Genomic DNA, 12765 nt, shown 5'->3' with positions numbered 1-12765 from the left:
ACCACAAAGGGAATTAACAAGTTAATTAGTATTAAGTGAATTGTTAAACATACAAGTAAGAGGTGTGTTCAATGAATTCTGTGTTGTCTTGTGCCATGCAAAGTTTCTACATTGTCCTGCTTCAATGCTCCCCGGTCTCAATGCTCCCTGTGTCTCAATGCTCCCTGTGTCTCAATGCTCCCTGTTTCTCAATGCTCCCTGTGTCTCAATGCTCCCTATGTCTGACCTGTGATGTTCCCCCAGCATTGTCTACTGCCAGGGTGACAGAGAGAGCACAGCAGATCACATGGATTTTGAAGAAAGACCCCACGAAGTTACTGCAGCCCAAAGCCAACATCTCCTGCACAAGAACACACATCAGTGTTTATAGTACACTATGATGAGTAATGGAGAGTGTAGTCAGTTGTAGTCAGAAAGCTTAGGCAGAAGGATTTGATGAGATTACAAACAAAAATAGAATATGTTAAAGACACACTCCTTTTCATTTTATTTATCACCTGATTTACTTAACAAAAGGCTTATAGGTGATCCAGGTATCCTCATGTCACAACAGGAAAAATAACATAAAAAATTAAAATACTTTTTTCCCTTTTTTTTAAATGTAACCTTTATTTAACTAGGCAAGTCACATTTGACAATAATGTGGTGAAAAATAAACTTGACATTTTCTTCCTTTTTATTTTTTTTAAATGTATTTCACCTTTATTTAACCAGGTAGGCCAGTTGAGAACAAGTTCTCATTTACAAGTGAGACCTGGCCAAGATAAAGCAAAGCAGTGCGACAAAAACAACAACACAGAGTTACACATGGGATAAACAAACATACAGTCAATAACACAACAACACAACGAACAGTCAATAACACCTTCCCCTCATGCTTGTCCCCTATTCGTACCTGATTGGGATCCACATCGTAGCCATGCTTTGCTGCCATTGTCCTGCCTATAGCCAGGTTGATCACATAGCCCACGATAGCCAGGGAGAAGGCTGAGCTCAGCATCCCTTCCCACTGACTCACTGTTGGGAGGATTGGAGCAGGAAATCTAGGAGGAGAGGTTGAGATTACAGAACCTCCTTGTCAATGTGAGGATAGACTGTTAAACAGTCATAATAGCACACAATAACAGTAAACTTTTCTGGTGATATTCTGTGTCCTTTACCCTAGGGGAATCTTCCCCACTATGTCGATGTGATACTTATCAGGCAGGTCCAGGGGGCCCGATATGGCTGTTGCCACCACCACCTGCGCAAAGGGAGGTTCTGGTTTAACCATTTATATAGTTCTTATAACTCCATAGCATAACCTCACATAGCATAGCATGATGTTATAACATGGCATAGCATAACCTAACATAGCACAGCATAACATAGCAAATCATAGCATAGCATAGGCTGGCATTACATGGCATAGCATAATATTGCATAGGATGTCATAGCATAATATAGTATAGGATGGCATAACAGCATATCATAGTATAGCCCAGGCTGGCATAACGAGGCATAGCATAATATAGCATAGAATAAGAGGAACAAATTAGAGTCCCCCTTTTACTCACAATGATGATCTCCATGGGGATGCGGAAGGGTAGCTTCTGGTGGTAGCGTGCACCCAGCTCCTTCACTGTTATAATAACCACACTGCTGATCAGAGCAAAGACCAGCGAAGCTATGTTGGTGTTAGGCAGGCCATAAACTATATCTTTAAGAGTCTGTGACAAAAAGGGACATTATGTGCATGGTTAGTGTAAGTAGCACTGTAGTTCTGCATGCAGATATGAAGAGCAAAGGTAACTTTTCATCAAATGAGGCTTACATTGATAGTGGCTAGTGGTCCACTGTAGGAAGGCACTTTGATGCCAAAGATGTACTTTAGTACAGAGATCAGGATCTGCAGTCCAGCTGCTGTCATAAACCCTCTGACGAAGGACTCGGACAGGTAGATGGCCACAAAGCCAAACTGCATCAAGCCCAGGCTCATCTGCTCAGACAGATTTTGTGCAACAGTTAATTCATTCACATTTAAGGTACAGTATGAGAGCTTAATACTTGCATTACCTCCCGAGACAATGCCTAGGCTTTAGCGTAGAACGCTGACACAGTTGTGGCACACAGAATCACCGGGATTCAAACCGCAGGTTGACATTTATTGGGATGACTCATGTACCAGAGGCAGCTCTGCAGAGTGGTCACTAGCTGGCACAGCTACAAAGTCATAAAATCTGATCTAAACCTAGCTCTAACCTTAACCACACTGCTAACCCTAATGCCTAACCCAAATTTTCAGCTGGCCCATCTAGCCGAAATCAGTCAGTTATGCTTCCAGGGCAGGATTGTTGACAATAAATGTCAACCTGCGTTCTGTCACATATACTGTACAATGGTAAACTAGTCTTCTCTGTGGCTGCAGTACCTGTATGATAGCAGTGAGGCAGGCCAGCGTCCCAGAGATGCCCAGTCGAACCTCGTTCATCCTGTCCTCATCCATCACTGTGGCGTTAATGGTGGCATTGAAGTGGCTGAAGTCAGACTCAGGGGCCAGCTTCAGGCACTCCATGCCCACCATGATACTAAGCACAGCAAAGGTACCTGGACTCAGAGAACATTCCATTACACTTTAAGAAGATATATCCTATGTCCTATGCATAAAAAACAACCCAGCGAAGGACACTTCACTTCGTGACTATTCAAGCTTCAGCGTGTCTGGGACAATTACATCCTATAACATATGCTTTTGATTATGGTAAACTTACCTGGGACCATTTGGTGAGCAGTGCCCATGAAGAAGTAGGGGATGAGAGGAAAGAAGGAGGAGTGGAGGCCATTGACAGGAGGTAGATTAGCCAGCAGGGCAAAGGCCATGCCTGTAAAGAATAGAAAATCAATTGAACACCGATAATCAAGGAAAATATTATTTCTGATAATTAACTGGAATATTAATGTTGAGACCTATTAATATTAATGTTGTTAAAAATGCAATGATTCACTTTGAAACTGTATTAGAAAATAGTTATGTTTAGAGATTTATCTTAAAGAGAGGCTGAACTCAAAAACCAACTTCTCTGGTTGAAAATGGCCTATGTGGCATCAATATTAGTCAAAAACATTTAGTCTAGTGCCAACATTGACTGTAGTGTAAATAGGATCATTTTGATCATATAGTCATTATCGTCCAAAATTTAGATTTGTTGGTGCGTTCAAGAAAACTGGGAACTCAAAAAAAGAAAAGATTTGGAAAAAAGATTTGGAAAAATCATGACGTCAGTAATCTTCAGATTGGAGAAGTCGGAGCTCTACAATGATGGCAGAGTTTCCGACTTGGATGACCTTTCAAAATGATTTCTCCCAGTCGGAGCTCGTTTTTTTCAGAGTTCCCAATTGTCTGGAACGCACTGAAGTCGGAGGTCAAAGATTTCCTAGTTCTGAGTTGTCTTGAACCATCATACAACTGAGGTTGCCACAGTTTACCTGATGGTTGGGTTTAAATTTTAAGCCTGCCCACATGGGACTACTGCCTGGCACAGTCTAATCACGGCTGGCACTGCGAGGCAGTAATCAAATTATCAGGAGCACAGCTGCCCAGCGTGCTGCAGCTCATGCTATCCTATTGCTCACCAGAATAAACCTACAACCCGCCCATTCATTTACAGAATGACAAACTAACCATTGACACGCAGCGCTTCAGACTTGTTTGACAGCAATATATACAAGACATTGTCGCAAATGTTGAAAGAACAAGAGTTGTTTTTTAGAAACGGGTTTGGGTTTTTTCCTACTCAAACATCCAACGATTGTCACAACTTGACAAAAGTGATCCACTCAAATGAGCCCAATGAGTACCCAAAAAACGAATGTGGAATTGGTAAGTTCAGTCTCTCTTTAATGTTAAAGGCACAGAACTTGAATGGAAGAACACCAGAGTAGAATGACAGACCTTGAGGAACCTGAATGGTACCTGCGCTGACCCCACTGATGACATCACAGAGGAGGTTCTCCTTCACCTTGTACTTGGGCAGCCAGCTTAGGATAGGCAGGTGTCTGAACAGCAGGGACTTGAGTCGAGACCCAGAGCACCTAAAGATATGCATAAACATGCAAGTCTGATTACATCAGTCTCCCTATGGCCTCATAACATGGCTCCTCTTCCTTTGGTATAGTACTAGCCCAAGAATCACATCACAGATCTCTCGACAGGAACATAATGGTTTAAAATGTAAATGTCAACAAAAGTACTAAGGTTTTGTTGGATAAACTGCATTGACTCATGAAAGAGATAAACATTTGCTGGCTTTTGATTGTTAGCAGAATGTAAATACTGTACCTGAAGCATTTCTTTACTTTCTGTCCTATGGGGAAGGTCCGTTTCTTCATGTCAAACTTCCTATCGAAGTCTGGGAGCGAGTAGGCCGGCCTGTTGATCACATAGGGTGGCCAGTCTTGTTGCATGGCTTCAGCCAATCAGAGGACAGTTAGACAGGTCAAATTATGCTATGATATGGTGTCATTAAATCTGCATTGAGGCCTTTGAATAAGAGATTATATTACTTTGATAACATTGCATGGCAACATTACTCAAAGGCTAGCCTGGTCCCAGATCTGTTTCTGCTCTTGCCAACTCAATTACTGTTATTGTCAAGCCAAACAACATACAGTAGCTTTAGAATGACAATTCCACAAGGAGTTGGTAAGAGAGGTGAAACAAACTGGTACTCTGGCTACTCAAAGGACACTCACACAGCAATAACTTGTTTCACGTGGCTTACTTGTTGGCATCCATAAACTAAGGTCTATAAATATTGTAATATTGTTCCAAGTAATTAGAATACATTGGAGGTAGTGGGTAGAAACATGTAACCTGAAGATGAATCAAATTACTAACACTAAAAATAGTAGTAATTTGCATGTATGGTTGAATTAAGCACAGTTATTTCCTGAGAGTAAACCTCTGCTGTTCTGCTGGGTTCCTAATCTAACCAATCACACAAACTACAGGCAATTGGTGTCAAACATTAGCCCTTCTCAACTTACAATGACTATATTAAAACTGAAATAATACTGTACCTGTTCACTGGGAGAATGAGTGGCATCATTGACATTTCAAAATTAAACAAAAAAACATTTTTCCATAACGCAAGTAAATAAATAGAGATAAAGAACATCAAATATTTTGAGATGTGAATGCTCACATTTCATGAGTCTCAGAGGCCACAGGGAGAAACAATAATGTGTACCAGAGTCAGAATAGTTTTTTTTCAAAGAGAGTTTATAAGACAAAAGACCAAGAGCAACTGTCTTACTCTTGGAGATGAGATGCTTTACATCATGCTAACCATTTTTCCAAACTCTGAAACAACCTAATTTATTTAAACAGAGTAAAGTGAAAAACAATTTAAAAACAAAGCTAATATAATGTACTGTACCTTACAGCTGGAATGAACGGTAATGATGTGATGGTAAACCATTGGTTTTATACTGGAGCTTTGTTGACACCTTCTCCATGGGAGGAGCCAGCCATACATGGCAAACCATGGCTTACATGTAGCTTAGCTTTAGAGGGAAAGTCATGGGCATCACGTTTGGTAAGGAATAGTTCATTTGTGGAAGAATGATTTGAATAGGGCAATACAAACTGCAATTCACGATCTGTCTGAATAATAAGACACAGCATAATCACATCAACATTTATTAAAATAAAATGTATATCTGAAATACATTTTGTGAATAAAAAAACTCATACCAAACAAAGCAAACACATTCCTCATTTCAAATATTCCCCTCCCTCTCACCAAAAGTTGAACTCGCTTTCACTCAAACAAAAACACACACCATTCATACATCTGAATACATTTCGGTGACAATTTCTTTGACTATATATACATTGAGTATTCATTACACATCTATAATCACTTCATGAACATGTTATAACAAGTCCCAACTGCATTATTAAATGAAATATAAAATATATACAGTACTAATCAAAAGTTTGGACACACCTACTCATTCAAAGGTTTTTCTTTGTGTTTACTATTTTCTACATTCTATAATAATAGTGAATACATCAAAACTAGGAAATAACACATATGGAATCATGTAGAAACCATAACACAAATTAAAATACATGTTACATTTGAGATTCTTCAAAGCAGCCACCCTCTGCCTTGATGACAGCTTTGCACACTCTTGGCATTCTCTCAACCAGCTTCATTAGGTAGTCACCTGGAATGCATTTCAATTAACAAGAGTGCCATTTTAAAAGTTCATTTGTGGAATTTATTTTCTTCTTAATGCGTTTGAGCCAATCAGTTGTGTTTTGTCATGGTAAGGGTGGTATACAGAAGATAGCCCTATTTGGTAAAGACCAAGTCCAAATTATGGCATGAACAGCTCAAATGAGCAATGTAAAATGACAGTCCATCTTTACTTTAAGATATGAAGGTCAGTCAATCCGGAAAATGTCAAGTGCAGTCGCAAAAGTTACCTCTGCTGCAGAGGATAAGTTCATTAGAGTTACCAGCCTCCGAAATTGCAGCCCAAATAAACGCTTCACAGAGTTCAAGTAACAGACATCTAAACATCAACTGTTCAAAAGACACTGTGTGAATCAGGCCTTCATGGTTGAATTGCTGCAAAGAAACCACTACTAAAGGACACCAATAAGAAGAAGAGACTTGCTTGTGCCAAGAAACATGAGCAATGGACATTAGACCGGTGGAAATCTTTCCTTGGGTCTGATGAGTCCCATTTTGAGATTTTTGGTTCCAGCTCCGTGTTTTTGTGAGACGCAGAGTAGGTGAACGGATGATCTCCGCATGTGTGGTTCCCACCGTGAAGCATGGAGGTGGAGGTGTGATGGTGTTTTTCTGGTGACACTGTCTGTGGCTATTTGATCAACACACAACCACAATCACCCGACCTCAACCCAATTGAGATGGTGAAGGAAAAGCAGTCAACAAGTGCTAAGCATATGTGGGAACTCCTTCACGACTGTTGGAAAAGCATTCCAGGTGAAGCTGGTTGAGAGAATGCCAAGAGTGTGCAAAGCTGTCATCGAGGCAAAGAGTGGCTACTTCGAAGAATCTAAAATCTAAAATATATTTTGGTTTGTTTAACACTTTTTTGGTTACTACATGATTCCTGTTGATGATGCTGTTATATAGCTTTTACCAGCCCCATTTCCCCCATCTGCCAGTGACCTTATTCTCACGGAGTGGTGCACCAAGATCCCCACAGGGTTGAATCCTCAGGATAAACTTCACAGATCGTATCTCATTAACAGCCCTCCAAATCACAATTAAGTTGGTCATACCGGTTTATAACACACACAAAGGGTCTATATATGAATTATATGCTGTCAATATGAAGTCATTTCTATTTTCCCATTCACAATAAGCACTTCCTGGTAATTTAATATGCAGTTTGCCACTGATCTAACACCAACATTATAGGTCTGTTGGGCTATGAATCAACATAATTTTCAAAACATAGTTTGGTCCATTGGCATATTCACTAACACTAGTATGGGAGAAGCTCACTTTTGAGCACAGTATAATGATGACAGTACACTGTATTTGTAATGATGCCTCTATTAAAGGTAAATATGAGCTCTTGCATGGAATGACATGAATGAGCTACAGATCTGCTATGACTATATTTCAATAACCTTTAAAAATGCAGTTGGGACCTGTTATAACATGTTAATGAAGTGATTATAGATGTGTAATGAATGCGTTATATATAGTCAAAGCAACTCCGTAGCATACAGGTAAATACATTAGATCTTTAATATGATAAAACAAAGCAACGTGAATATAAGACAACATATGGAGATAGAAACGTAGCGAAAAGGTAGCCCTGTCAGTTCATCAGGAGTTCCATACCCCAGTGTATTAGTTTGCATCATATCCATCCTCAGCCTATATTAAAAGTGATCTTTAAAAACAGATGGCAGCGGAGCGCAATTGAATCAATAACATAATGTAAAGTGCATCAAACATGTATTGGTGTGTTGTTTCCTAAAAGAGAATAACACATGTTAAAAAGCATATGACAATCCATTATCCAGACAAATAGCAATGACTGGGCAAATAATCCTGCTCCCCCAAGTGGCGAAAGGAGAAACAGTAGAGAAATCACATAAACAACAGTGACACAGCATTTCTTCTATGGGCGTATTTGGACACTTACTCATTAGATGCGACATTGCATCAATACATTTCAATCTGGAGCTTCAAATACAGTACTTAAAAATGGTGGCCTTTCGGAAAGCTTCAACCCAAACCCTCAGAGACCTTCCACTGACTAGATGTTCCAGTCATGATCAACTAATTAAGCCGCTGTAAAAATAGGCTTGAGTAAATCTTTCCTTAGAAATCACAAGCCTCTGCTGTCTACCATTACAGATAAGCAGTAGCCTAGTTCCCCTCAAAATGAGTTTTCCCAAGTGAATATGGCTACTCACTCCAATAAAATGGCTGAGCTGTTACTGTATGTGTAGTAGCGGGGGTTTGAGGACAAATTAAAGCTTGTCCGGAGTGTGTAACTATAATGAATAAAAGTTAAAAGAAGTCTTATCCAGCAACTCCAGCTTTTCAGTCCTCAGTGCTTCTCAGTGCTCCAGCTTCTTTGTCAAAACTATTTTTCACCAACTCTTCTGCCACCGGTTGGTTCCCAAAACCCTTTTCCCAAAATCTTCTACCAAGTGTATGAAGGGTAACATGGAGTGTATAATCAGAAGTCACTGAGGATGCTGATGTCAGCAAACTCCTGGCGGTATCTGTGTGAGTACAGGGCTAAGAGGAATGCCCATTTGAGAGTCAGGAAGCTCCAAACACACGACAGGTACAGGCTCCCAGGGTCAGTCGGAGCTACAGGACAGGAGAAAACCTGTCAAAACATTTCTCTACACAGGATAAATTCTCCTAACCATACACACATTGAGAATAGAGCACCGGCATGCAAATAATGAATCTAAATGAGGAAGAGAGACTCAAGACTGTAGTAATTTACAGTACTAGTCAAAAGTTTGTACACACCTGCTCATTCAGCTTTGCACACTCTTGGCATTCACCTGGAATGCATTTCAATTAACAGGTGTTAAATCTGTCTTTTGGTCTGATGAGTCCAAATTTGAGACTTTTGGTTCCAACCGCTGTGTCTTTGTGAGACGCAGAGTAGGTGAACAGATAATCTCTGCATGTGCGGTTCCCACCGTGAAGCCTGACGAGGAGGTGTGATGGTGCTTTGCTGGTGACACTGTCAGTTATTTTTTTTTTAATTCAAGGCACGCTTAACCAGCATGGCTACCACAGCATTCTGCAGAAATATGCCATCCCATCTGGTTTGCGCTTAGCGGGACTATCAATGAGGCCGTCATTGAAAACAAGAATTTGTTCTTAACTGACTTGCCTAGTTAAATAAAGATAAATAAATAAATAAAGATGACCTGGCCTCCAATCACCCAACCTCAACCCAATTGAGATGGTTTGGGATGAGTTGGACCAAAGAGTGAAGGAAAAGCAGCGAAGAAGTGGGAATTCCTTCAAGACTGTTGGAAAATAATTCCAGGTGAAGCAGGTTGAGAGAATGCCAAGAGTGTTCAAAGTTGTCATCAAGGCAAAGGGTGGATACTTTGAAGAATCTAAAATCTAACATATGTTTTGATTTGTTTAACACTTTTTTGGATACAACATGATTACATGTGTTATTTCAAACTGTTGATGTCTTCACTATTATTCTACAATGTAGAAAAAGGTAAAAGATAAAGAAAAACCCTTGAATGAGTAGGTGCCCAAACTTTTGACTGGTATTGTATATTCAGGATGCAGGTATTAAATTATAATAATAATAATCATCATTTGGTGGGTGCTCATATTTGTTCTGTTTCACACGTGTACAAGTGTGTATTAGAGCCATGTGAGAATTGGAAATGTGTTTTTTGCAACTCCCCCTGATACACCCTCAGGGAGCAGGGTCACAGCCAGTGTCAGACATTATCAGGATGCAGGTAGTAAATGATTGGATTACTATTATAAACAACATATATGAACTGCTCTGCATCAGAACAAATGATCAAACTTCAGTGAGGAAATATTCCAAAAGGTTCATTCACTAACACTTTACATTAAGGTAAATGATACATATATAATAAAGCTTTCACATTTAAATTGTGTGACATGATCCAATTAGGGATATAAGAGAGTATGAGCCAAATAGAGGAAGACTCACATTGCTTCTGTGTGATGGCAAGGGTGAGGAAGGTAGTGAAGGCCACCACAGCCAGTATGGAGAAGAGAGCCCCAACGAAGATGAAGAACTTGAGTCCCTTCAGCCATGTGTGCCAGAAGTCCTGCAAGTACATGACGTGGGTGACAAGGGCCCAGAGCGCCAGCACTCCTGTTGGGGGAAAGAAACGTGGAATACCTCATCATCGTACTCTCCAGAAAGGCAGGCATACTGTGAGACCTCATCATGTCTGAACTAGGACATAGTCAGTGTGCTAAGTTAAAGTGTTTCATCACAGAAAAAGCCATTGGTAAAGCAGATGCGAGGGGTCCTTGCTCTAATAAAGGTTGTGATGTAAAATATGATGCAAACAGTTGGCCTATTCAGCCTATTCAATTCATACCTCTTCCACACACTAGTTCAAAAGTTTTACGTAAGTATTTGTTCATCGGGGCAGATCTTTAAGCAAATTATTTTGCTACAGTAAAGTATGACATATTTTACAGAAACCATGAGAAATATCAAACAGGCTCATGCCAATCATCAGTACAGGCTGATTTATATGCACTGACATAGTAGTGGAGGACATCGACAATACTATTCAACATTGTGGTGAAATTAGATTTTAACTAGGCAGAGGCCTACAAGTCCGTCTTCTTATGTTGTTGTGCTGGTGTTATGCCGCTACTGTACCTGACAATCCGCCCATTGCCGCTGTCCATGGCTGTTTGTATGTTATGTTCCAGACCAAAAAAGCTGAAAATCCAACCAGCATACCAAAGGTAGCATATCCTATACGTACGTATGTTCTACTCTTCCCCATTAACACGGATGACAATAGCTATAGGTTGAAAACAAACTTATGTAGACGGCCAATAAAAAGGCATACACATGCCATGTACCGTGTTAGCCTGACAGTTTTTGTTTACAGATCGACCGATGATTTCAACAACCCCGGATGAACCATCGCTGATCGATACAAACAAATTGATTATCGAACGAAAACAATACTCCCTACAATTGTATCAAACACCAACAACCGATTTTTTTTTAAAGTTATTAAAAAGCAGCTTACAGTGTCAACAAAATAACGACTGTTTATCCCACCCGCCCAAGAATGATCAAGATTGTGTTTTATGTTCAAGAACCAACGCTACAGTTTTCCGTCTTCAGCCAAGAGGGGAGTCAAATTAATTTGCTGGTTAAGTGTGCCCTGCGCTTTCTCAAGCAAGCTGTCTTGTATGCCTGGATATTGGGAAACATCCATATGTAATGCTAACGATATCAAATTTGTGTCACTGAAGTATCTACAAGCGAAGGAATTAAATTATTCTTGTATGCCTGGATATTGGGAAACATCCATCATGTGATGTAACTAGACAAAGTTTGTGTCACTGAAATATCTACAAGCGAAGTAAATAAATGGATAAATATAAGAAGTGAACTATCTAGCAAGCAATTGGAAGATCTTCGTACTGAGGAAAACCCCACATGACTGACCTAAACAGTGTCGCCTGCGGCTCAGAGATAAACTGTTAATAATGTATGTAGTTACAGTCATGAGCGGACCATTTTTTAGTTGGGGATTCAACCCAGCAACCATTCGGTTACTGGCCCAACACTCTAACCACTAAGCAACCTGCCGCCTTGTTGACAGCTTTTCACACTCTTGGTATTCTCTCATCCAGCTTCACCTGGAATGCTTTTCCAACCATCTTGAAGGACTTCCCACATATGTTGAGCACTTGTTGGCTGCTTTTCCTTCACTCTGCGGTCCAACTCATTCCAAACCATCTCAATTGGGTTGAGGTCACAGGATTGTGGAGGCAAGGTCATCTGATGCAGCACTCCACTCTCCTTGATCAAATAGCCCTTACACAGCCTGGGGGTGTGTTGGGTCATTGTCCTGTTGAAAAACAAGTGATCATCCCACTAATGGCAAACCAGATGTTGATGGTGTATCGCTGCAGAATGCTGTGGTAGCCATGCTGGTTAAGTGTGCCTTGAATTCTAAATAAATCATAGACAGTGTCACCAGCAAAGCACCCCCACACCATCCCACCTCCTCCTCCATGCTTCACGGTGGGAATGACACATGCAGAGATCATCCGGTTGGAACCAAAAAGCTCACATTTGGACTCATCAGACCAAAGAACAGAATTCCACCGGTCTAATGTCCATTGCCTGGGTTTCTTGGCCCAAGCAAGTCTCTTCTTCTTATTGGTGTACTTAGTGGTTTCTTGGCAGCAATTCGACCATGAAGGCCTGATTCACGCAGTCTCCCTTCTGAGCAGATGATGTTGAGATGTGTCTGTTACTAGAACTCTGTGAAGCCATTTTTTGGGGTTGCATTTCTGAGGTTGGTAACTCTAATGAACTTATCCTCTGCAGCAGAGATAACGCTGGGTCTTTCTTTCCTGTGGCGATCCTCATGAGAGCCAGTTTCATCATAGATCTTGATGGTTTTTACGACTGCACTTGAAATTTTCTGGATTGACTGACCTTCATGTCTTAAAGTAATGATGGACTGTCGTTTCGCTTTGCTTA

The 12765-nt window shown here is 40.5% G+C and overlaps 2 protein-coding genes across 2 annotated transcripts; both read right to left on the bottom strand.

The window, feature by feature from the left end:
- Window positions 1-205: 205 nt before the first annotated feature.
- LOC110531228 (solute carrier family 26 member 9-like) lies at window positions 206-4443 on the bottom strand. The gene is made up of 9 exons (XM_090185817.1): window positions 4319-4443; window positions 3953-4071; window positions 2751-2861; window positions 2411-2586; window positions 1814-1978; window positions 1557-1709; window positions 1161-1243; window positions 896-1043; window positions 206-340 (listed from the first exon to the last, which is right to left on the bottom strand). Exons 1-9 carry the CDS (start codon window positions 4441-4443, stop codon window positions 206-208), a joined length of 1215 nt encoding a protein of 404 aa, XP_090041943.1.
- Window positions 4444-5664: 1221 nt separating this feature from the next.
- LOC110532568 (heme transporter hrg1-B) lies at window positions 5665-11461 on the bottom strand. Its single transcript, XM_021616575.3, has 3 exons — window positions 10912-11461; window positions 10222-10389; window positions 5665-8861 (listed from the first exon to the last, which is right to left on the bottom strand). Exons 1-3 carry the CDS (start codon window positions 11039-11041, stop codon window positions 8725-8727), a joined length of 435 nt encoding a protein of 144 aa, XP_021472250.1. The 5' UTR covers window positions 11042-11461; the 3' UTR covers window positions 5665-8724.
- Between the last annotated feature and the right edge of the window lie 1304 nt (window positions 11462-12765).

Source organism: Oncorhynchus mykiss, chromosome 9 (assembly GCF_057628025.1).
Source record: "Oncorhynchus mykiss isolate SJ-2025 chromosome 9, ASM5762802v1, whole genome shotgun sequence".
In the NCBI taxonomy this organism is placed as follows: Eukaryota; Metazoa; Chordata; class Actinopteri; order Salmoniformes; family Salmonidae; genus Oncorhynchus; species Oncorhynchus mykiss.
The sequence above is the reverse complement of the archived record's forward strand: the minus strand, read 5'-3'. Positions and strand labels throughout refer to the sequence as shown.

Excerpts from the sequence above, each read along its gene's own strand:
- LOC110532568 (XM_021616575.3), bottom strand. The coding sequence starts at position 11,041 with ATGGGGAAGAGTAGAACATACGTACGTATAGGATATGCTACCTTTGGT. Across the intron at positions 10,390-10,911 it reads GGCAATGGGCGGATTGTCAG|GAGTGCTGGCGCTCTGGGCC; the intron begins GTACAGTAGCGG and ends TTCCCCCAACAG. Across the intron at positions 8,862-10,221 it reads TGCCATCACACAGAAGCAAT|CTCCGACTGACCCTGGGAGC; the intron begins GTGAGTCTTCCT and ends CCTGTCCTGTAG.
- LOC110531228 (XM_090185817.1), bottom strand. The coding sequence starts at position 4,443 with ATGCAACAAGACTGGCCACCCTATGTGATCAACAGGCCGGCCTACTCG. Across the intron at positions 4,072-4,318 it reads AAAGTAAAGAAATGCTTCAG|GTGCTCTGGGTCTCGACTCA; the intron begins GTACAGTATTTA and ends GCATATCTTTAG. Across the intron at positions 1,710-1,813 it reads GACCACTAGCCACTATCAAT|ACTCTTAAAGATATAGTTTA; the intron begins GTAAGCCTCATT and ends TTTTTGTCACAG.